This window comes from Rhincodon typus, chromosome 3 (genome assembly GCF_021869965.1).
Source record: "Rhincodon typus isolate 14 chromosome 3, sRhiTyp1.1, whole genome shotgun sequence".
Classification (NCBI taxonomy): domain Eukaryota; kingdom Metazoa; phylum Chordata; class Chondrichthyes; order Orectolobiformes; family Rhincodontidae; genus Rhincodon; species Rhincodon typus.
In genome coordinates this window covers 123,892,105-123,915,958 of record NC_063334.1, presented here as the reverse complement: position 1 = coordinate 123,915,958, position 23,854 = coordinate 123,892,105, and the positions used below count along the sequence as shown (strand labels likewise).

Below are 23,854 nucleotides of genomic sequence, written 5' to 3'. Positions count from 1 at the left end.
AATAATGTCAGAAACATAAAAATCGACAAGAATGAAATGATGGTCTCCTTCAACGTTACAGCACTATTCATCTCTATTGACATGACACTAGCAATGGACACACTGGCTGCATTATTAGACAATCCGCAAACACAGACCTCCAATGAAACCAGCAGCAAGGACAATATGTTGAATTAGACCTATCCCTTACCATGCACTTTGTCTTCGACGCCCAGTTACATGGACAAATTAATGGGACACTGATGGATTCACTCATCTCGGGTCTCATAGCGGAAGCAGTTATGCAAAGACTTGAACGCATAGCCCTCCCCCAGATCCAGCTTAAACTACAGGTCAGGTACGTGGACAATACTTCTGTGATCATTAAATGAACAAAAGTAGAAGAAACACACCACCTCATTAACATCAGCTTTCGTCAGTTTTCCTGCTCCTCTGATGCTGCCTGGCCTGCTGTGTTACTCCAGCTCCACACTGTGCTATCTCTGACTCCAGCATCAACAGTTCTTACTATCTCTGACCTCATTAGCAGCATATTCACCAGGATCAAGTTCACCAGGGAAGAGGAGAACAACAATCAACTCCCGTTTCTAGATTTTATGGTGGAACGAATGAACAACGATGAAATCCTTACCAGTGTATGCAGAGAGACTACACATACAGACCAAATCCTGAATTACAACAGTAACCAACCCAGTGTCCACAAACAGAGCTGTGTCAAGACTCTGTTTAAACAAGCGATAACACACTGCAACACCCCGGAGCTGCACGAAAATGAAGAGGAACATCTATACAAAATCTTCGCAAACAATGGGTATCCTAACAGCTTCATCTGCCGATGCCTGGCAAATAAACAACACCAAGAAGACACTGTACACCCCAACACACTGGCCACCCTACTCTATATCAGAAACATTTCAGAACTGACTACAAGAATCCTACGACCTCTTGGAATAATGATAGCACACAAACCAACAGCCGCACTTCGCCAGCTACTCTCAAAGACAAAAGACCCCATACCCACAATGAGCAGGACAGATGTGACTTTCAAAAAAAAAACCATGCAGCAACTGCAAGAAGCAATACACAGGACAGACAGGCAGGAAACTCACCACCAGGTTACATGCACAACAACTCGCAGCAAAATGACACGACCAACTCTCCCTCATGTCTATTCACTCCAACAAAGAAGGACATCAGTTTAACTGGAACAATGTAACAGTACTAGGACAAGCGAAACAAAGACGAGCACAAGAATTCCTGGAAGCCTGGTTTTCAGCTACTGGTGCCATAAAAAAACATGTTGAAATAGACCTCATCTACGTACCACTACATAGCAAAACCAGAAACAAAACTAAAACAGAAGTTGCTGGAAAAGCTCATCAGGTCTTGCAGCACCTGTGAAGAAAAAATCGGAGTTAACGTTTTGGGTCTGGTGACCCTCAGAACTCCTGACCAAAAACGTTAACTCTGATTGTTTCGTCACAGATGCTGCTAGACCTGCTGAGCTTTACCAGCAACTTGTGTTTTTGTTCCTGATTTACAGCATCAACAGTTCTTCTGGAAACAGAACTACATACTATGACAGACCGGACCATATAAATTCAGAACGGAACAGAACAACAGCGCTTCAGTGGAGGCTGGACAGCACTGAAGGTGTCATCTAGAAGGGGGACAAAATGTTTGCATGAATACCAGTCAGCTCGGTGAACCAGCCTAAAACTCCAGCCACAAGCTGAGCTACAGATCTTCGCTAAAACATTAAACACTAGTCTAATGGTATCCATGAAACCATCATCAATTGTTGGAAAAAATCCATTTGGTTTGCTGATGTTCTTTAGGGAAGGGAAATGCCATCCTTATCCTGTCTAGCCTACATGTGACTCCAGTCCCACAGCAACAGATTTGACTCTGAAATACCTTCAGAAATGGCCAAGGGAGACACTGAGTTGCACAAAACCATTACAAAATGTAAAAGGAAGGTTATAGAGTCACAGAGTCATAGAGATGTAGAGCATGGAAACAGGCCCTTCAGTCTAACTTGTCCAGGCAGATCAGAAAGCCTAAATTATTCTCATTCCATTTGCCAGCATTTGGCCTATATCCCTCAAAAGCCTTCCTGTTCATATACCATCCCAATGCCTTTTAAGTGTTGCAATTGTACCAGATCCCATCATTTCCTCTGGCAGTTCATTCTATACACACACCACCCTCTGCATGAAAATGTTGTCCCTTAGGTCCCTTATAAATCTTTCCCTTCCCACCCTAAACCTATGCCCTCTAGTTGTGGACTTCTCTACCCTGGGCAAAAGACCTTGAGTATTCACCCTATCCAAGCCCCTCATGATTTTATAAACTTCTATAAGGTCACTCCTCAGACTCTGACGCTGCAGGGAAAACCTACTCAGCCTCTCCCTATAGTTCAATCCCTCTAACCCTGGCAACATGCTTGTAATTTTTTTCTGAGCCCTTTTCAGTTTCGCAACATCTTTCCTGTAGCAGGGAGACCAGAAGTGAATGCAGTATTCCAAAAGTGGCCTAGCCAGTGTCCTATACATCCGCAACATGATCAACCAATTCCTTTACTCAGTGCTCTAACCAATAAAGATGAGCGTACCAGATGCCTTCTTCACTACTCTGTATATCTGTGATTCCACTTTCAAAGAACTATGACACTGCACTCCAAGGTCTTTTTGTTTGGTAACAGTCCACAGGACCTTATCATTAAGTATATAAGTGCTGCAATGATTTGCATTTCCAAAATGCAGTGCCTCACATTGATCTAAATTAAACTCCATCTGCCATTTCTGAGCACATTGGCCTGTCTGATCAATGTCCCATTGTACTCTGAGGTAATCTTCTTCATTGTCCACTACACCACCAATATTGGTGTCCATACCGACTTTATTCACATCCACATCATTTAGATAAATGACAATAAGCAATGGATCAAGCACCAATCGTTGCGCACACCGCCGGAAACAGGCCTCGAATGCGAAAAGCAATCCTGGTTCACCACCCTCTGTCTAATACCATCAAGCCAGTAATGTATCCAAATGGCTGGTTCCCCCTGTATTCCATGTGATCTAATCTTGCTAACCAGTCTATCATGTGGAAATTTTCAAATGCCTTACTGAAGTCCATTAATGCCACATCCACTGCTCTCCATTCTTCAATCATCTTTGTCACTTCTTCAAAAAACTCCAAATTAATGAGTCATGTTATGTCTGAACAGCGAATAGTGTGCCAATAACCATGTCCTATTTCTCCACACATCATCAGGAACTGTACAAACATACAACAAACCCAATGAGATCACCCCTGACTGACTGCTACTCAGGACAGAAGCAAACCACACACCAGGAATCTTCAGTAACAGTGAAAATAATTCCATAAATCAATATTCCCAGTAATGAAAGTGGTGAAAAAAAAGTATTCCTGATTAATGCACCTTAACTGCACCCCTTCAAAACCACATACACACTCACCCATACACACACACACACATGCGCGCAAACACGCACACACACAAGCACACAATTAAGACAGAGAAAAGATAAACAGTTTATATTTCTCCCATGAGTGAATAGAGAATATACACAGGGTAAACAAAACTCTGAAATTCAAAGTCCAGAAAAGAAGATGGAAAGATCTTTCTCTTTCACAGTCCTTGTGATTTTTTTGCAGTGGTGAGATGCTGCTCCCTGTACAGTGATGGTCACCCTTCAAATTCAATGGTCAATCAGGTGAACATATATCTTTGATCATGTGAATTATATTCTTTCAGCTTGCTCGGGTTTTCTGTGCATTTCTCTATGGTGATGGGAGAGATGGCTGTTTTCTTTCTGTAGGCTCTAGCTACTTTCCACTTTCAGGGGCTCCTGGCACTTACAGTTTTGTAACAGTTGCAGTTCTACAAATCAGACGGCAGTTGCCAGGCAGAATTTTCTTAACTCAAAAAATTATCATGAAGTCTTAGCATTAGGTCAAACATGACCAAGGAAATCTCCTGATTACTACTTACTGCCACAATCCTCCCACTCCCAGTCTCATGATCGTGTCAATCACCACTTGAAGGAAGCACTGATGTCAACAAGTGTATAGAATGTTCACTTGGTGGGAAATTTAATGCCCCACATCAAGACACACTCATTAATTCACTACTGACCGAACTGATGGAGTCTTGAATGACATAGCTGCTGGACTGGGTCTGTGTGCAGGTAGTCAGGGAACAAATAAGAGAGAAAAGCCTGACCTTCTCCTCAGCAATCTGTCTGTCCGTGATAGGATTGTGAGGACTGACCACCATACAGTCCTTGTGGAGGCAAACTCCCAACTTCACATTGAGGTACATTCCCGTCATTTACGGCACTGGCCCTGTGTTAAATGAGACAGATTTCGAACAAATCTAGCAACTCAAGACTGGGATCCATGAGACACTATGGACCATCAGTAAAGCAGAATTATTGGGGAAGCAATTGCTCCTCAATGATTCTGCTGTACGGATGGACTGTTAATCCAGAGACGTGGATAATATTCTGGGGACTTGGGTTCAAATCCTGCCACAGCAGATGGTGGAATTTAAATTCAATAAATATATGGAGTTAAGAGTCTAATGATGACTGTGAATCTGTTGTCAATGGTTGGAAAAAACCATCTGTTTCCCTAATATCATTCAAGGAAGGAAAGTGCCAGTTTTACCTGGTCTGGCCTACATGTGACTCCGGACCCACAACAATATGGTAGACTCTTAACTGTCCTCTGGGCTATTAGGAATGGACAATAAATGCTGCTTAGCTAGCAATGCCCTCGTCCCGTGAATGAATTAAGAAAAAGAATTGGGCTTCAATACAATCTGTAAACTCATGCCCTGGTAACTTTCCCCAACTCAACCATTAGTATCAAGTCAAGCCACCAATACTGGTTCAATGAACAATGCGGGAGGGATGTCAGGAACATCATCAACAAACCTGAAAATGAGATGTCAGCTACAAAACAGGGCTACTTCCATGTCAAACAGCATAAACAGCCTGGGATAAGTGATTTGACGTCAGTGCATCAGACATAAGTTCAGCAGACCTGCCACTTGCAGTTGTGAATAATTGAGGACAATTAATCAACCAACAGGAGAATGAGTCTCCAAAAATACCCCCATCCACAATGAGGGGGAGCTCAGCTCATCAGTGCAAAAGACAGGGCTGAAGCATTCACAAATAACTTGACTCAGAAGTGCTGAGTGATCATCGATCTCAGTCTTCTCCAGAGGTCCCCAGCATCATAGATGATTCTTTACCCAGAAGGCAAACATAATCTGGGGGGTTTGCGGTCACATGTAGGTCAGGCAAGGGACAGAAATCATGGGGCCTAGTGTTATTCCTCACACAGTCCCTGACCTGTCCTCACCAGCTCACACTCGCTTCCACTGACCTGACACAGTGAACCCCATTATTGAATGCAGATGGAGCAGCCAGCTCTGTCCTGTGCCCTTCATATAGACCAGCCCAAGTAAGGATGGCAGAGGCAAAAACAGAAATTGCTGGAAAAACTCAGCAGGTCTGGCAGCATCTGTGGACAGAAAGTAGAGTTGATGTTTTGGGTCCAGTGATACCGCTTCAGAAATAAAACGATTGAAAATGGTGGACTGAGAGTAGCGTGGATCTTGCAACTGCTCTGGAGATTCAGGCTTATTTCTAGATTTACTTCTAGATTTCTTACATTTATTAAATTTCTGTAATATACGGTTTTTATTTAATTCATTGTTAGTTCACTTATAACCAAAAACACAAAAAAAAAGACAGACACAATTTTTTAACAAACGGAGTTGTGTCAATAGACCTTTTGGATCTGCCTACATGTGGACTGCTCGGTGTTTTTTCTCGATGAAATTATAAGAGTTTTTTTTAACATCACTAAAGCAATTTTTATAAAATTGCGTTGGAGAGTTTTGTCTTAAACGGAATTGTGTTTACAGAGCTTTTGGAGAGGCTACGCTGGGGTGGCTCCAGAGTGGGATTTGCTTTTAATCAGAAGGTTGAAAGCAAACTGCTGGACCACTTGAGCAGAAGTCATTTTTGAGTTTTTTTAAAATTTGATTGTTCAGCAAAGTGATTGATTTTATTGAAGATTTATACTTTTTTTTATTTCTTATTTCTTGCATGCTTAATATTAACTCTTTGAGTAAGGAAGGGTAGTGTAGTTTATTTTAGAGATAAGATGGTATTGTAAGCTGCTTCTTTTTAGGCTTAATGACATTGAAGGCATACAACAGACAAGAGGTAGCTAGCGAGTAGGTTTAGAGAAGTGATTACACAGCAGAATCAATCAAATAGATGGATAACTGTCAGGAAAGTTAAGAAGATATTTCAGAAATCTCCCATGGCTGTTTTTCTCTGAAACAGATCCCCAGTTTTGGGTACTGTTGAAAGAATAGTCGCTCAGATGAGAATAGAAGAGACAGTCAGATCTTGGATCTAAGAATGAATCTTATGTTAGGTGGGGTTTGACAAAATTTAAATTAATAATTGTTATAGGTGACTCTCCTGTCAAGGGCACATATCAGGGGTTCTGTGGCAGTGAGTGTGAATCTCGGATAGTATGTTGCTTTCCTGGTGCAAACTGTTTGAAATATATAGTGAAAGAAGAGTCAGAAACCAGATGTTGTACACATTGGTAAGAAAGACATAGTTAGGGAAAAGATTAAGGCTTTACAGACTGAATATCAGTGGTTATGGAGAAGATTTAAGAGGGAGATCAGGAATTCAAAGAAAGGATATGAGGTAGTTTTGGAAATAAGGTTAAGGTTAATCCAAAGGTATTCTACAAGTACATTAAGAGCAAGAGCGCAACAAGTGAGAAGAATAGGGCTCCTTAAAGATAAAAGAGGTCAGCTTTGTGTTCAACTTCAGGAGATGGGAGGGATGTAAAATGAATATTTTGCATCAGGTTTTACTATGGAGAAAGAAATCAAGGCTAGAGAACTCTGGGAAATAAATATTGATGTTGTGAAAATAGTTTGCATTGCCGAAGAGGAGATGCTGGAGGTCTTGAAAAAATATAAATGTCTGGAATCTGATCCAGCATATACCAGGACTTTGTGGGAATTTAGGGAGGAAATTGCATGGCCACTTGCAGAAATATTTGTATCATCTACAAATACAAGTGAGATGCTGATTGTCTGGAGTGTGACTAATGTTGTGCCTTTGGTTAAGAAGGGATGTAAGGAGAAGCCTGGTAACTATAGACTTGTGATCCTGACTTTGGTGATGGGTAAGTTGTTGGAATTTAGGAGTTCTATGCATTTAGATAGGCAAGGAATGATGAGGGATAGCCAGTATGGATTTGTGCAAGGGAAATTGTGTCTCACAAACTTGATTGCATTTTTTATAGATGTGACCAAGAAGGTTGATGAGGGCTGAATGGTAGACATTGTTAACTTAGACTTTGTTAAATCCTTTGAAAAGATTCTGTATGGTCGACTAATTAGTCAAGTTAGATGACATGGAATTCTGTGTCGCCAAGTGGATGCAAATTTGGCTTAATGGCAGGAACAGGGAGTGATGGTGGGGGGCTGTGTTTTTTGGACTGGAGGCCCACGACCAGCAGTGTTCCACAGGGAGGGGCCACTTTTGCTTGTCCTTTATATAAATGATTTAGATGAGAATATAGAAAGCATGATTTGTAAGTTTGTGGATGATACCAAGATTGGTGGTATAGTGGACAGTGAAGAAGGTTATCTAAGATTGCAAAGAGATCTTGATCAAGTGGGTCAATGTGCTGAAAAGTGACAGATGGAGCTTAATTTAGACCAATGCGAGGCATTGCACATTTGGAAAACAAACAAAGGCAAGACTTACAAAATTAGAAGTAGGGCCTTAGGTAGAGTTGTAGAACAGAGAGAGACCTAGGTTTTTAGGTTCGTAATTCATTGAAGTTTGCATCACTTATAGATCGGGCGGTTAAGAAGGTGATTAGCACACTTGCCTTCATCGCTCAGACCTTGAGTGTAAGAGTTGAGACGTTATGTTGAAGTTGCACAGGATGTTAGTGAGACCTCTACTGGAGTACTGTGTGCAGTTCTGGTGGCCCTATTATAGGAAGGATTTCATTAAGCTGGAGAGTGTTCAAAAGAGATTTACCAGGAAGTTGTTGGGAAAGGAGAGCTTGAGTTATGAGGCAAGGCTGGATAGACTGGAACTTTTCTCAGTGGAGCATAGAAGGTTGATAAATTCATGAGGGGTATAGATTAAGTGAATGGCAGGTGTCTTTTCCCTAGGGTGGGGGATTTCAAGACTGGGGGCATATTTTTAAGGTGAGAGCAGAAAGATTTTAAAAAGACAAGAGGGACAATTTTGTTTTTACACAGAGAGTGGTTCATGTGTGGAATGAACTTCCAGAGAAAGTGGTGGATGTGGGTACAGTTTCAATGTTTAAATGATAAGTACATAAGTAAGAAATGTTTGGAGGAATATGGGCCAAGTGGAGGCAGGTGGGACTAGTTTAGTTTGGGCTTACGATCAGCATGTACAGGTTGAACCAAAGGATCTGTTTCCATGCTGTATGACTCTAAGACGCTATAACTAGTTGTAGCTGAGAAAAGTTTAGTATAACTGCTGAAGATGGGGTAGAGAGTGAGGACTGGAGTACACGCTCGGTGAAGATGGAGACCAGAGAGAGAGAGAAAGACAATTGTACAGACAAAGGAATGGGAAAAGGTCAGCTTGGGAGAATGAATAGCTACTGAAGGGGACAATTAGTCGCTGACAATGTATTGTTTATAGTAGCAGCCCATGTGATGAACAAGGCCTGGTGTGTGGGTGTTGGGGGAAGGAGAAATAAGAAGGTGCTCAGGTGCTAAAATTATTGAACACAATAATGAGTCCAGAGGGCCACAGGGTTCCTGCACAGTGGTGTGTTGAAATGGCAGGCAACTGAAAGCTCAGGGTCATTTCTGTGGACAGAACATGTGTTCTGCAAAGTGGTCACCCAATGTAGAGCTAGAAGTGAAATATGGAGTGTTGGTGAGGCATCGCTGATGCCAGTGTGAGGTTGTGCTGATACAGAGAGAAGGCTCACAATTGTACATAAAGCAATGCATGGCATATTTCATTACTATGCCAAGTCACCATATTCTCACCTGAGCATGGGGCTGCTTTCTTATTAGAGAGAAATGATTGGTGGCTATTTAACCTGTGGGTCACCATACCTCAGGTAGGGAAAGAGGTTAAGAAGGACAGTTTTTCATAGTAACATCCTGTGTGGGAATTGAACCCACACTGTAGGCATACATACTACTTCAGAAGCCAACTGTCTAGCCAACTGAGCTAAACCAACCCCCAGATTCCCTAAAGGGGCTTGACTGAATCAGATGGGCATTTCCAGTTATCACCAATGGCTACATGTGGCCATTAGATTAGTTTTTCATTTAAATTCCAGACTTTTAAAAATTACATTCAAGTTTCACCTTCTGCTGTTGCGGGCTTCAAACCCATGGCCCAGTGACAGCAGCAGAATACCACCACCTCCATTTATAACCCATGTGTAACTGCAGGGCTAGGATGGGTACCACGTGGCTGTGATGCCTCACACATTCAGATGGACACGGGAGGAATGTACTTGCTCTGACGGAACTATTCCTGATGAAGGTGTGAAAGCTTCCATTGTAACCAAGAGGGACACATTAGACTGTTGCACTTTGCTGATCAAGGAGATGATCTCAATGTCAGTACAATTTTGTGTTGTTTGGAGAATGAACTGAATGTTCTGAGTGTGTCAATGTCTTTCAATACTGACAACAGAATGCACCTAAAAGGATCAGCACATCAAATTATATTAAATATTTTAAATATCAAATTTAAAATACAAAAGCAAAATACTGCAGATGCTGCAAATTTGAAATAAATATCACAATGCTACAAATACTTAGCAGGCCAGACAACACCTGTGGAAAGAAACTTGGTTAAAGTTTTAGTTCAATGGTCTCTCATCAGAAAATCAAATCACAAAATGTCCACATAATATATCACACTCTCAGACTGAAGGACGTGTGAATGGCTTCTTACCATCTACCTGCAGCTGTGTCTCTTTCTGGATCAGATACTGGTAATCGCATCTTGATCTGTATTCCACCTGACACAAGTGTGATTGTCCCTCACACTCAGCTGGTTTATCCTGGTCGAGGTGTTTCCCTCCTCTGGGTTCCCGATGAGCTCGTATCGATTTCCACCATTTACAGCTGTCCAATTTCCTTGTGATTGTGCTGTAAATGTAACAATGTGTTGGTAGGGCTTCTTCCTCATCCAGGTAACAGTGGTCAGGGTGGGGTAGCTCTCGGTCCTGAAAATACAGGGTAAAGTAACAGTATCTCCCGCTGTCCCATTCACCACTAAAACCTCTCCCTGAGCAGTTGAGGAAAGGACAAACATCAGAATGTATGAAGTCAGTCTGGTGAAGTTCTCGATTCAATTTATTACATTCCTTTCAACTTCACGATAAAATGAAGAATTAACAAATCCCCTCATATTTCTCATGGATCTGTCCAGACATTGCGCTCGAGGAGTCACCCTGATCAATATGTCTCCCATCACTTGTTTCAAGAACCTCGATCACAAGATATTCACAGATCAGGAAATGTATTAAATCCCCTGGAATTCATTCATGCAGAACCCTCTGTCCATTGTTCAAATTTAATATTCTTTAAATAAGTTCAAGGATTTTACAGCTTTCCCCCAACACTCTGCCCAACAATTACATTCCAAGTATTGACCTCACTCTGAGTGTCATTCCCAATGTGATTTTCACTAGTTCCAACCTGTGAGCTTTGAAATGAGTGCAGGTTAATGTGAACTCGTATTCCAGATCATTTTTTCTGCACCAATTCTGATATTTTGCTTGGAGGTGGAGGGGTAGATCATTATGTGGCTCCTTGCTGCACAAACTTTAAAGAGAAGCTGAGAGATGGAATATTTCCTCATCCCCACTTTAACTGGGAAACCCCTTATTTTGAAACTATTCCTCTGTTTGACTTCTGTTCATAAGAGCAAATATCCTCTCAGAATCTGCCTTGTCAAGCCTCCTCAGAACCTTGAACAAAGGCAAAGCTGCTGGAAAAGCTCAGCAGGTCTGGCAGCATCTGTGAAGGTAAAACAGAGTTAATGTTTCGGAAGGAAGGGTCACCGGACCCAAAACGTTAACTCTGTTTTTTCCTTCACAGATGCTGCCAGACCTGCTGAGGTTTTCCAGCAAATTTGTTTTTGTTCCTGATTTACAGCATCCGCAGTTCTTTCGGTTTTTATTTAGTGTCCTCAGAATCTTCTTTGTTTCATCAATTTCTCCTCTAATTTTTAAAATTCGGTCATGTATATTGCTGGCTTGGATTATGTGCATTTATTGTCCATCCTGATTGCCCAGTTGAAGCTGTCTTCTTGATCTGCAGCAGTTCTGAGGTGTTGGGTTTTCCCACAGTAATTTCAGGGCTGGAGTTCCACGGTTTTGACACAGCAACACTGAAGGAATAGCAGTATTGTAAGAATGGAACCAGACTACTCCACATTGACTGTGGCACCAAAAACAATGAGAGCAGACACAACCCTGTCAACCCTGCCTTATTAACATCTGGCAACTAGTGCAAAAGGTGGAAGAGCTGTCTCACAGACTAACAGTCTCACATAGTCAAAATCACAGAATCATAACTTACAATATCCTAGACACCACTGTCACCATCCCTGTATATTATCTTGTCCTTTGTCCCACCAACAGGACTGACCCAGCAGAGGTGGAGGCACAGCAGTACGCAGTAAGAAAAGAGTTGCCCGAACTTAAACATAATATTTATAAGCCCATTTAACCACAATCTGTAACCTCACGATCCAGGTTAACCCCCAACCCACCATTCCCATCAGGCTGGGAGATTAGTGAAGTGTACATGTGGGTATGTTGTGAGCAACGCCAGGCATACCCAAAAATGTGATGCCAACACGCTGAAACTACAACCTCCAGGACTACTTGCTTGTCTAACAGCAGGAACAGCACACAATAGAGCCATCCTATAACCAATGGATCAAATGGATCTGCAGTCCAGAAGGGTGGTGGACAATTAGTACACCAAGCTGTTCCAGCACAGCTATAACAACGACATTGCCCCAACAATGTGGAAAATTGCCCAGGAATGTCCTGTATGCAGAAAGCAATGTGAGTCTGACCTGGCCAATTACCGCCCCATCGGTCCACTGTGAAGTAATGGAATGTGTGAGTGACTGCCCTTAACTTCAAGGCTGCACTTGAATGGGTGTGGCATCAAGGAGCCTGACAAAACCGAATCCAATGAGAATCGGGGAAGAATCTCCCATTGAATGGAGTCATACCTGGCACAAAGGAAGATGGCTGTGGTTGATGAATGTCAGTCATCTCAGCTCCAGGACATCTCTGCAGGAGTCCATCAGGGGATTGTCCTAGGCCCAATTATCTTCAGCTGTTTCATCAATGACTCTCCCTCCACCATAAGGTCAGAAGTGGGGATGGATGTTTGCTGATGAACATGAGGTGCACCACCTACAGGCTCCTCTGCAAGACACTCACCATCCTGATTTGGAAATATTTCACCATTCCTTCAGTGTCAGTAGGACAGAGATCTGGAACTCCTTTGCCAACTGCATCATGAGTGTCCCTGCACCCGAGGGAATGCAGCAGTTCAAGAAGGCAGCTCACTATTCCCTTCTCCAGGGCAATTGGGGATGTCCAATAAAGGCTGACCAAGCATGTGACATTCACATCCCCTTGAATAATTAAAAGATGAATATAATTCCAAGTCAGGATGGTGGGTATCTGCTGCTGTTTTTCACTGTGGTCATGGAGGTCACTAGTTTGGAAGGTGCTGGTGGAGGAAGTGTTGGCACATTACTGAAGCATATATTGTCATTATTCTTATTCCCACAACGGTGTTAGGGTGGGAGTTCCAGGATGTTGACCCAGCAATGGTGACAGAGCGGCGATATATTTCCCTGCTCTCTTCCAGGCAAGTGGGGAGTATTCCATTGCAGTCCTGACAGTTCAATATACTTTGGAGTCATGAAGTGTGTTAATTTACAGGATTCCTACCTGTGACCTGTTTTTGTAGCCACAGTTTCATTTGCACTCCTGGATTTACTCCTTGTCCACAACTGAGTGAGGCATTCAGAGGGCATTTAAGAGTCAACCACATTGCTGTAGGTCTGGAATCACATAAAGGTCAGACCAGGTAAGGAAGGACATGAGTGAAACAGATTTTTTTTTACAGTGATGGTTACACGGTGATTATTAGACAAGGTTTTAGTTCTAGATATTTTCAAATTCAAATTTCACAAATGGCCATAGATTGGAATCCATTCCCCATGACATAAGCCTCTGGAGAAGGCAATGTCCCAGTGTTCTCTTCAGCAATAGAGATGGAAGATGCTTCTCAGCCAATGTGAGCTGAAGATTCCTTCACCCTGACACATGCTCATTCAATAAGGGCTCAGGAGATACCAGGTCTCTCTTTTCCTCAACCAATGCAGAAAAAGCAGGGCTCTCATTGGTTGGAGTGTTGGAGCTTGGATCCTCTGTAATGTTTACTCAGTTCCCTATTCCAGAATGCTGAAGCCAGTTTAAACATGGTGAACAAATGAACGTGTGAGAGACTGTGGGAGGTTTCAGAGACAGTGATGGAATGTTTTTTAAACCCCAGCCTCATTTCTCTCTCCTGCTTACTTTCTCCAGCCTGAGACCAACTGAAAGAGCCCAAGAGAAGCAGCCAACCCAAGAGCTCCCAGATCAGGTGCAGCCTGTTCCCATTGAACTATCAGGGCAGCGACACCATCCAAACATTGTTCCTCACCATTCACTTCTAGATCTCTTCCAAACTGTGTTTTAAAACTGCCGATACTGAGCTCCAGATGACAGCAATAGATACCAGCATCCTCCTGGCTCTGTCCCTCCATCATTATTGAGACATCTTTGTTGCCGATATTATCCATGAATCTGAATCATCCACTGTATCACATCCTTACACAGCTCACCCTGGGAATGGTCTGGACCAGGATAGGTACAGTCAAAGTTAACACCTGTGTCAGATTGAATCCATATCATGGAACCGATGAGTGTGAAATTAGTGCCTGGGTGGAGCTGCAAGGTAAGAAAGTGGAACCTCATTCCTCAACCCTCACATCATTCGCGACTGTCATTGACCAATCAGGAGCAGAATTCGCTGTGAGGGGAGAGAGAGATAGAGAGAGGGGATACGAATATAACATTGGCAACAAACACTGAGGTGAAATGCTGAATCTCTCACGTAGTGAGAAAAGATATAACATCATACAATAGTGGCTTTTAAACTGACCTGAGACAGTGTGGAATGGGCTGCAGACTGGAGCACAACAGAGAGCTTCAGGTGGTTTGTAAACATCCTGAAGGTAGACTGTGGGCATTTGTTGTTGTTGGTTAGAGAGAGAGTCTGGTGCCTGAGAGCTTTCTGAACTCTCCGTTGTTCCAGGAGACACAGAGTTATCTGAAGAGCAGAACTCAGGGCCTTCCCTTCAGAATTTTTTCCATTTCCCATCACTTTCTACTCCATTCCCAAGCCAGCCTTCAGCAAACTGGCTCACTCATCAGTTGTAACAAAGGGATGGGATATGCAGTGGAGGTACAACGGTGGGGGGGAATACACAGAGAAATAAAGAAGAAGAACAGAAGTAAAAAAGTACATTTGTCCAAGTCTGAGAGAACAGCTGACTTATTAGAAAGAGATGACTGGTGGTGATTTAACCTGAGGGTCACCACGCCTCAGACAAGGGGAAGGTTGGGAAGGTGGGACCTTCATTGTAGCCTCAGACAGTATGGGAATTAAACCTGTATTGTTGACATCACTCTACATTGCAAACCAAATGTCCAACGATCTGAGCTAACTTACCCTGAGACAACAAACCAAGTCAGTCCAGAAGGCAGTGTGAATATAGTCAAGTGAGGGCACAAGGGAGCATAGCATGGCTGGATGGCATTTACTTGTGAGTAAGGCAGATGAGCTGAGGGTGTTGATTAATGTGTGGGGATGTGATATTGTTGTTATCACAGAGACATGTTTGAGGGTGGGGAAGGATTGGCAGAACAATGTTCCAGGGTACACAACCTTCAGATGAGATATGTGGGGGCAACGGCCAATGTAAAAGAGGAGGTCGTGTTGCACCATTGATCAATGAGTCAATTGCCAGAATAAAAGGGATGATGTCATGGGATGGTCCTCAAATGTGTCCACATGGGTAGAAAAAAGAAACAAAACTGTCCACCACCATATTCTCTCTCCTACCATCAAGCCAATTTTTATCCAATTGGCATGCTCTCCCTGAATCCCATGTAATTTAACTTTATTAATTAGTTTACCATGTGGAACCTTGACAAAGGTTGTACTAAAATCCACACAGACGACGTCTATCGTTCTTCCCTCTTTGGTCGTTTTGGTCACGTCCTCGAAAAACTTAATCAATTTTCTGGGACACGATTTCCCATGCACAAAGCCATGTTATCTAACCCTCATCAGTCTTTGCCTCTCCAAATTCATGTAAGTCCTATCTCTCAGAATTCCCTCGAGCAACTTACCCACCACTGATGTCATACTTACCGGTCTATTGTTCCCAGGCATCTCCTTACAGCCTTTCTTAAATAAAAGCACAACATTAGCCACCCTGCAGTCTTCTGGCACCTCACCCGTGGCTTTTGATGATACAAATATCTCTGCTCAGGGCCCCACAATTTCTTCCCTAATTTCCCGCAACGTCCTGGACAATGGAATTAGAATTGGCTGGAGGTTGCATTTGACCAGAGCAGACTCAGTGGGCCAAAAAGCCTTCTATCTCCATAAGCCTGTGACTCTGTGACTCAAAATTATCTGCCATTTCCCGGTTCCATGTTATTAATTTCCCCCTTGTCCCATAACACTGTTTCACAATTACTTTTGCTACCTTTTTTCTCTGTATTTACCCATAGAAGTGGGTGCTGTTAGTTTCTTTTATTTCTTGCCAATTTACTTTCATCCCAATTTTCTCCATCTTTACTAGCTTTATTGCTATCTGTCATTGATTTAGAATCATAGAATCATGCAGTATAGCAGAGGCCCTTCAGTCCATTGGCATTCTGGAATGCCAAAAATATACTGCTATCAACACGAATCCCACTTTCTTGCACTCGGCCCGTAGCCTTGATTGTTATGACTCTACAAGTGCTCATCCAAAACCATATTGACTATCCCTGATCAAACCTTGCTTCTCTAAATGGAGACTAATTTTCTCCTTCTCTATTTTCTTCAATAGTCTCCCTCACACTGATGTTAGAATCACTAGTCTTTAGTTCCCTGTTCTATCTCAGTGGCCAAAAGAAATTTAACATTTTGAATCAGGGCCATAATAATTTCTTCCCTCGTCTCCCACAATAGTCTGGAATACAAGTCACCTGCCCCTGGGAATTTGTTCACTTTTACATCTTCGAAAACCTCCAATATCTCCTCACTTTTTATATCAATTTGCTCAAGAACTTCACAGTCCATCTCCTTGAATTCTTCACTCCAGAGTAAAGATTGATGTGAAATATTCAATTAACACTCTACCAATGTTCTCCAGCCTCACACACAGATTACCTCCTTCCTCCTGATAGGCCCTACTCTCTACCCGGTTATTCTCTTCCCCTTGATATACTTGTGGAATATTTCAGGATTCTCCCTAATCTTTCCTGCCAATGTCTTCTCATATCTCTCTTTGCTCTCTTAATTGCTTCTTGAGTTCCCCCTGCATTTCCTGTATTCCTCTAGGGGCCAAGTTATTTTGCCCATTTCGTACCTGTTATATGACTCTCTTTTCCTTTTGATCCAGTCTTGAGTATTCCCAGACATCCACAGTTCTCTGGGCTTGTTGCTCTTACATTTCACAATTTCTAGAAAATTCTCGATCCTCTGGCCTATCGCTGGTTTTCCTGCTGTGTGTGCATTAATTTTTGTTTGAATACTCCCCTTGACCATCTTTGTTAACTTCAGTGGTTTATCCTTCTCATCAAGTCTTTCTTTTGACGAGAATAAATTCTAGCTCAGCATTAGGAAATATCTACGTAAATGTCTGCCATTGTTCATCCTACTTTCCATTTTCCCCATCACCTAGTTTCCTAGCTCACTTTATACAATGCCTTTTCTTCATTCCTCTGTAATTGTCTTTATTTGAGGACACTACTCTTAGGCTGAGGTTGCTCTCCCTCAAACTGATTTGAAATTCTATAATGTTGTGATTGCTATGCCCTGCAGGATCCTCAAATACAGGAACTCTTAATAATTTTCCCTTATTACACATCACTAGATCTAAATAACCTGTTACTGGACAGATTCTGCGATGCACTTCTCTAAGACACAATCCCTTCTGAATTCAAGACATTAATTTCTCTTATTGTCCTTGCCTATCTGATTTGTTGAGTCAATATGCAGATTAACATGACCCATGACAATTGTAGTGCCTTTCTTTCACACCTCCACTATTTCTTGGTTTATAATTTATCCTGCAGTGAGGCAATTTTTGGCCTATAAATAACTCCCACCAGTGATTCCTTTGCCTTGATATTCCTTACTTCCACCTAAACCAATTCCACATCATGATCATTTGCATTTATATTATTCCTCACCACCACACAATGCGGTCCCACCTCCTTTCACCTTTTGTCAATTTTTCCAGACAGATGAAGGGTCCAAAGTACTAATTTTTTAACATAGTTTCTTACCTTGGTGCTAATTTCCACTACACCCTTCTGTATATATTTTCTACACCTTCCCATCACACTTTGATTATCATTCACCTCTTCAATAGTCTGCACTCTCTACTCTCTCATTTCTTTTTAATTGGTTGAGAGGGAACCTGATAGAATATGTACGATTATGAGTGCACAGGCAGGATTGATAAGATGGTGTTTTTTTTTCACTCGTACAGGGATCAGTAACTATCTATATTGATTTAGATAAGAGATAGAGGGTGACAGGGGAGTTGAAAAGATTTTTTTTCACCCTTAAAGGGTGATAAGAGTCTGGTGCTCACTGCCAGAAAACGCGGTTGAGTTAGAAATGCTAGTAACATTTGCATTTAGATGTTCATTTGTGTTTCTATTTGCCTCGTCAGTAGCCTCCACCTCTGCTCTCTCACATCTTTTTGAGTTTTCAAACTTCCCTCCAACTGAATCCCACACCCATCCAGTCTTGATCCAGTCTTGAGGTTTCCCAGACATCCTGGGCTTGTTGTTCTTTAATTTCACAATTTCTAGAAAATTCTCAATCCTCTGGCCTATCGCTGGTTTTTCTGCCCATCCCCACCTCCATCCCTACCTAACTAATTAGTTTAAAGCCATCAATACGTTGGTTATGAAGGCTTTTAGATCAACAGCTGTAAAATGGGACAAGTAGAGTCTGATGGTTGTTGACTGATACAGACATGATGACCCAAAATCGCATCTTTCTATGCTGTAAATGTCTTAGATTCCATGAATCTACAATGAAAACTTGAAGGAATGAATCTTCATACTAGAAATAGTTAGTTGTCACTGCCTTCATTTTTTGTAAAGCAAATAATTTCTCCTTGATGAAGAAACCACAATGAAGGAAAAGGCACATCGCGCTAAACAGCAACAGGTTTAGGAATTAAATGCCAGGCAGCAGACAGGTCATCAAGGAGGACGCAATTACATGATCAACAAAATGGATTTGAAAGGTCAGTATTAGAAAGTACTTACTGTGACCCTGCATCGAGACTGACAGGAAGACTGCAGAGAGACAAACATAGAGAGACCTCATTGTCAATACTTCACCATTTCACCCTTCTCACTCACTTACGCTTGTCCTTTACATAAAAATACGGAAGTTACTTGATATCTTGCCAAAGTAATGTTGGTCAATTTTACATCATATGAACAACAAATGGGAAGTGTGTGTACGGTCAGTAGCAGCTGAGAGAGTGACAAAGCTGTTGTAAAACTGAGGCACCAACCACAGCAACTGTCGAGAAAAGGAGATGTTACATCAGCTTCAAATACAATTCTCAAAATCATCAGTGTCAACATCAAACACACCGAGACCTGGGGCAGGACAGTTTTAGAGACAGAGTAAAGCTCCCTCAATGCTGTCTCCAGCAAACACACCCAGGACATTTCTGAAGAAGGGTCTAGGCCCAAAACGTCAGCTTTCCTGCTCCTGTAATGCTGCTTGGCCTGCTGTGTTCATCCAGCTCTACACCTTGTTATCTCAGATTCTCCAGCATCTGCAGTTCCTACTACGTCAGAGACAGCAGGAGGTTGGATACAGAGTAAAGCTCCTTCTACTTTTTAAAACTGAAATTAATCTGTAGTAAAGCACCCTTGACATTGTCCCCATCAAACACCCCCAGGGCAGGTACAGCACAAGGTAACATACAGATTGAGGCTGCCCCTATACTTTTAAAACTGAACGGAAACGGAAAATAAAGATCCCTCAAAACTGTCCCCATCAAACAATCCCAGGGCAGCACAGGATCAGATAAAGAGTTTAGCTCCTTCTCTCTGGTAGCCCAGATCCCTCTGTATTGCTGAAGGGAGAGTGACTAGAGACACAGATGAGGCTGCTGTCCTGGACCTTCTGTCCTGAATGCACATCGTGGGGATAAGCGTTGACCCAGGGTCACAGATCTCTGGCTAGTTCATCAAGATACAAATTCAGTGAGTCTGGTTTGCCTTTAAAACCAAACACAGGATTTAACAGAATAATAAAGTCTGCAGTGTGTGGTTTGCATGTCATTTCTGCAGTTTCCACAATTTCCTTCTCAGAGCCCCAATGCTTTGGGCTGTATCTTGTGTTATTTTTTGGCTAAGTCTGAGCTGCACCATTTTTTTTTGAGCATTTTTACCTGCCTCTCCCTCAGTCCAGGAGCGAAACAGCCCTCAATAGAACAGAAAGAGTCAAATCGGAGGGCGTGCTGCTGATCGTTCGGCTCATCGGCCTGATGTGTGGAGAGCATCCTTTCTCTGACTGCCCCGATAAGGGCCAGGACATAACAGAGGCTGCAATCGGCTGACTGTACCAGAATCGCCTGAGAAAGGCTGTCTCCCTGAGTCAACTGAGGATGACTGACAACTACAACAAGCTTCCTATGTCTGTGCTAAATGCTAAATGTGACTGGTGGACACGACAGAGGCAGGAGAGTACTATCCCCACCCACAATGACATTTTAAACTTAATTCTAAATTTGATTTTTTTTATTTTGTAACAATCCCCTTTAAGAGGTTGACAACTTTTAACTTGGCTCTTTAGTTTTATTGATCTTTTCAGAACAACAACTCAAAAGAAACATTTCTGTGTCAAAGTGTTGTCCTCAGACTGTTGGGCACTTACAGGGCTAGAATCCATTAACTCCACCCACAACAACATTTTCAATTCTAAAATTACACTGAAACTTTTTGTTATGTTACAGCTCCTTCAACGGCCTGTTAACTTTAAGTTTGGTTTCATTGGTTAAACTTATATTGGTTATTTCCAAACAAAGCGTATAAAGACACATTGCAATGGTCACAGGTATACGTTCAGCCTGATTCGAATACTCGGTACAGCAGGAGCTGCAGGGCATCATTCAGGGGAATGACATTTTAATTATAATAAATCTACTTCCTTTGAAGATTTGATTTTTATTTTTACACAGCCTCTAAAGGGCTGTTGTTTAAGTTAATTTGATTTCATGGGTTGTCAAAAATAGTATGAAGAGTAATTTGCTGAAAGTGTTAAGGACTTATGCTGTCATTAGGAAAATGCTAGAATCCATTATTAGGGCAGTGACATCAGTATTTAGATAATCATGATGCAATCAGGCAGAGTCAACATGATTTGGTGAAAGGGAAATAGTGTTTGATTCATTTATTTGTTCTTTAAGGAAGTAACAATCAACATAGAGAACAGGGTCACTTTGGTATCCCTGGATTTCTAAAAAGTGTTTGATAAACTTTTCTCATGTCTTGATGGGATGTGGGATGTTGCTGGTTGGGCCAGCATTTATTGCCAACAGGTTCATGAATGTCCTTCAAAGAATGGAATCTGCTGTCCTTACCAGGTCTGGCCTGTGTCTGGATTTAGTCCTACACAATGTGGTTAACTTTTTGAGCTGAATCTTACATTGTTTTGGCTGTGTATGAGTTGTCTCGGAAGTTTTAGAGATTCTCACTGTGAGGACCACAGAGTCATAGACGTGTACAGTACAAAAACAGACCTTTCGGTCCAACTCGTCCATGCTGACCAGATATTCTAAATGAATCTAGTCCCATTTGCCAGCATTTGGCCCATATACCTCTGAACCCTTCCAATTCATATACCTATCCAGATGCCTTTTAAATGTTGTAACTGTACCAGCCTCCACCACTTCCTGTGGCAGTATATTCCATACTCGCACCACCCTCTGCATGAAAATGTTGCCCTTATGTCCCTTTTAAATCTTTCTCCACTCACCTTAAACTGATGCCCTCTGGCTTTATACTGCCCTACCCTGGGAAAAGACATTGACTATTCACCCTATCCATGCCCCTCATGATTTTATAAACTTCCATTAGGTCAGCCCTCAGCGTCCGACGCTCCAGGGAAAATAGCCCCAGCCTATTCAACCTGTCCCTACAGCTCAAACTCTCCAACCCTGGCAACATCCTTGTAAATCTTTTCTGAACCCTTTCAAGTTTAACAACATCTTTGCTATAGCAGTGGTGAGATTTCTCACTGTATCTTACCAAATGCATATCATTAACTACCTACCCCATCCTTGTGGTATACCCCACATCCAATTCTATCCTGCTTTTACCTTGGGCTATCCCTGAACCCACTTGCCACTCACCAGAAAATCACTGAAAGACTGAGATCCCTTGTACCTGCACTATCTCCTCAATGCATTCAGGATAGACTATTGTTAGACTTGCACGACAGATGATGACACCACTATCAGATGTTACACAAATAATGGTTCACCTTTGGCCAACATTTGCCTTTTTTCAAGTCCTTGACAATAAGCTTCTGCATCATTGAAATGCCAGTGTTCAATTGGCAGCACCGATGGCAAGGTGCAAATGACTGTGACCAGCAGTTGACTGCTTTCCATGTTCACTCTGCATGCTTTGCAAATGGACGATAAAATCATTACAAATTAAATGTAATGTAAATACCTGCTTCATGTACTTGACCCTTCAATGTCCTGGCATCCAGCACTGGTGAGTTCCAGGCTTTTACCATCAAAGTGACCTTGACTCCATCCATCCTGCACCACAGGCCCAGCCATTTTCCAGTTCCATTTCACATCTAAGGAACAGTAAGTGCTGGCAGGGAATGCAGCTCACAGTGGACACCGTCAGCATTGGGTTCTGCCAGATCACCAGGTGCACGGTCTCAAGCCTCCACATTCCCTTTTTAGTTTGCACTACCCCAACAGCCCCGTCTACCCATTCTCCCACATGAAGACCCACCACAAAGAACTTCGCCAACAACTGTCACCCACCGCACCCTGCCCCCTGAGCCCGATGTTACACCTCAATGATGTCCACTCTGCCCCTCTGTGCTCCCTGTGGAGGCCATGATGGTGGTCACTGTCAACATCAATTACCATAGCCTGCCATGCCCTCCAGTGCTGTTCCACATTCACCTTCCTCCCCCTATCCACCTTGAGATGCCCTCACCAAACATCGTTCTTGTTACCATAGCCACAAGTGCATCTACTCTTCCCCACCCAGGCCTCAACTCCCCCACCCTTTTCGTTAGTGATTCCCTCACGGTGTCTCTAGAATAATCAATGGATCAGTCGCTTGGACCATATTCACCCCAGACCTCTGAGCCACTTTGACAAACTGCCCCCAGAACATGACTGACTGGACCCCTGACCTCTCCCAGACTGTCAACACAAGATTCTCCTGATTGCTGCTCCTGGCCCTACAGCACTGACTGTTGCCCTCTCCGTGGACTGTAGTCAGGCAGATTTGCTGACGGTGCTTGGCCTGAGCAGAGAATGCATCTATTTGACTGGACTAAGGACTAGTCTCCACCCAGTTTCTGACTTGGCCATCTGACTGAATAAACTTGCAGCTCTAAGGAAGGGTCACCGGACCCGAAATGTTAGCTCTGTTTTTTTCCTTCACAGATGCTACCAGACCTGCTGAGCTTTTCCAGCAATTTCTGTTTTGTTTCCTGATTTACAGCATCCGCAGTTCTTTCATTTTTTATTTTGAAATTTGCAGTGTGTTTGCTGTGTGGGCAGCTGGCATATCCTGTAGGTGTTAGACTGAAGTCTCATGTTGTGGTGTACAGTAAGATGTCCCCGCAAGCTGAATAGATCCCGACTGACGAGAATGACAAAAAGCCTTCCTGCGTATTTGTGGTGCACAGCATGTTAATACAGCAGGACTAAGAGCCTTCATCCCTGGCTGAAGCAGCAACATACCAGCAGGCATGGCCTGGCACAGCAAGTGTGGCCTGACACGACACAACATGGCCTGGTAAGGTGACACAAGGGAAAGGATGGATTCTGTGAGGATGCAGGTCAGTGCTAACTGAGCAAGTGCTAAGAAAGCTAGTGATCAGTCCTGAGATGCAAGTTAACACCCAAAGAACTGCGGATGCTGGAAATCAGAAACAGAAACAGAAACTACTGGAAAACATGGCAGCATCTGTGGAGAGAAAGCTGAATTAACATTTCAGGGCCAGTGACCCTTCTTCAGGACTCAGACACAGACACAGTCAGACAGGAACTAAGTGTAAAGGTCACTCTGGGAGAATGAATTGCTGCTCATGGAGACCATTAGTGGTTGAGAATGAGTTATTTGTGGTAGCAGCCCATGTGATGAC

At 42.7% G+C, this 23,854-nt stretch overlaps 1 protein-coding gene across 1 annotated transcript in view; it reads right to left on the bottom strand.

Moving 5' to 3' along the window:
• Positions 1-18,838, bottom strand: part of LOC125487426 — a 40,034-nt gene extending 21,196 nt beyond the window's left edge. Inside the window, exons 1-2 of the mRNA XM_048618915.1 lie at positions 18,754-18,838; positions 10,056-10,329 (exon numbers count right to left, since the gene is read on the bottom strand). Coding sequence (XP_048474872.1) covers positions 10,056-10,329; positions 18,754-18,801 — 322 coding nt within the window. The 5' untranslated portion in view covers positions 18,802-18,838. The remainder of the gene's footprint in view (positions 1-10,055; positions 10,330-18,753) is intronic.
• Between the last annotated feature and the right edge of the window lie 5,016 nt (positions 18,839-23,854).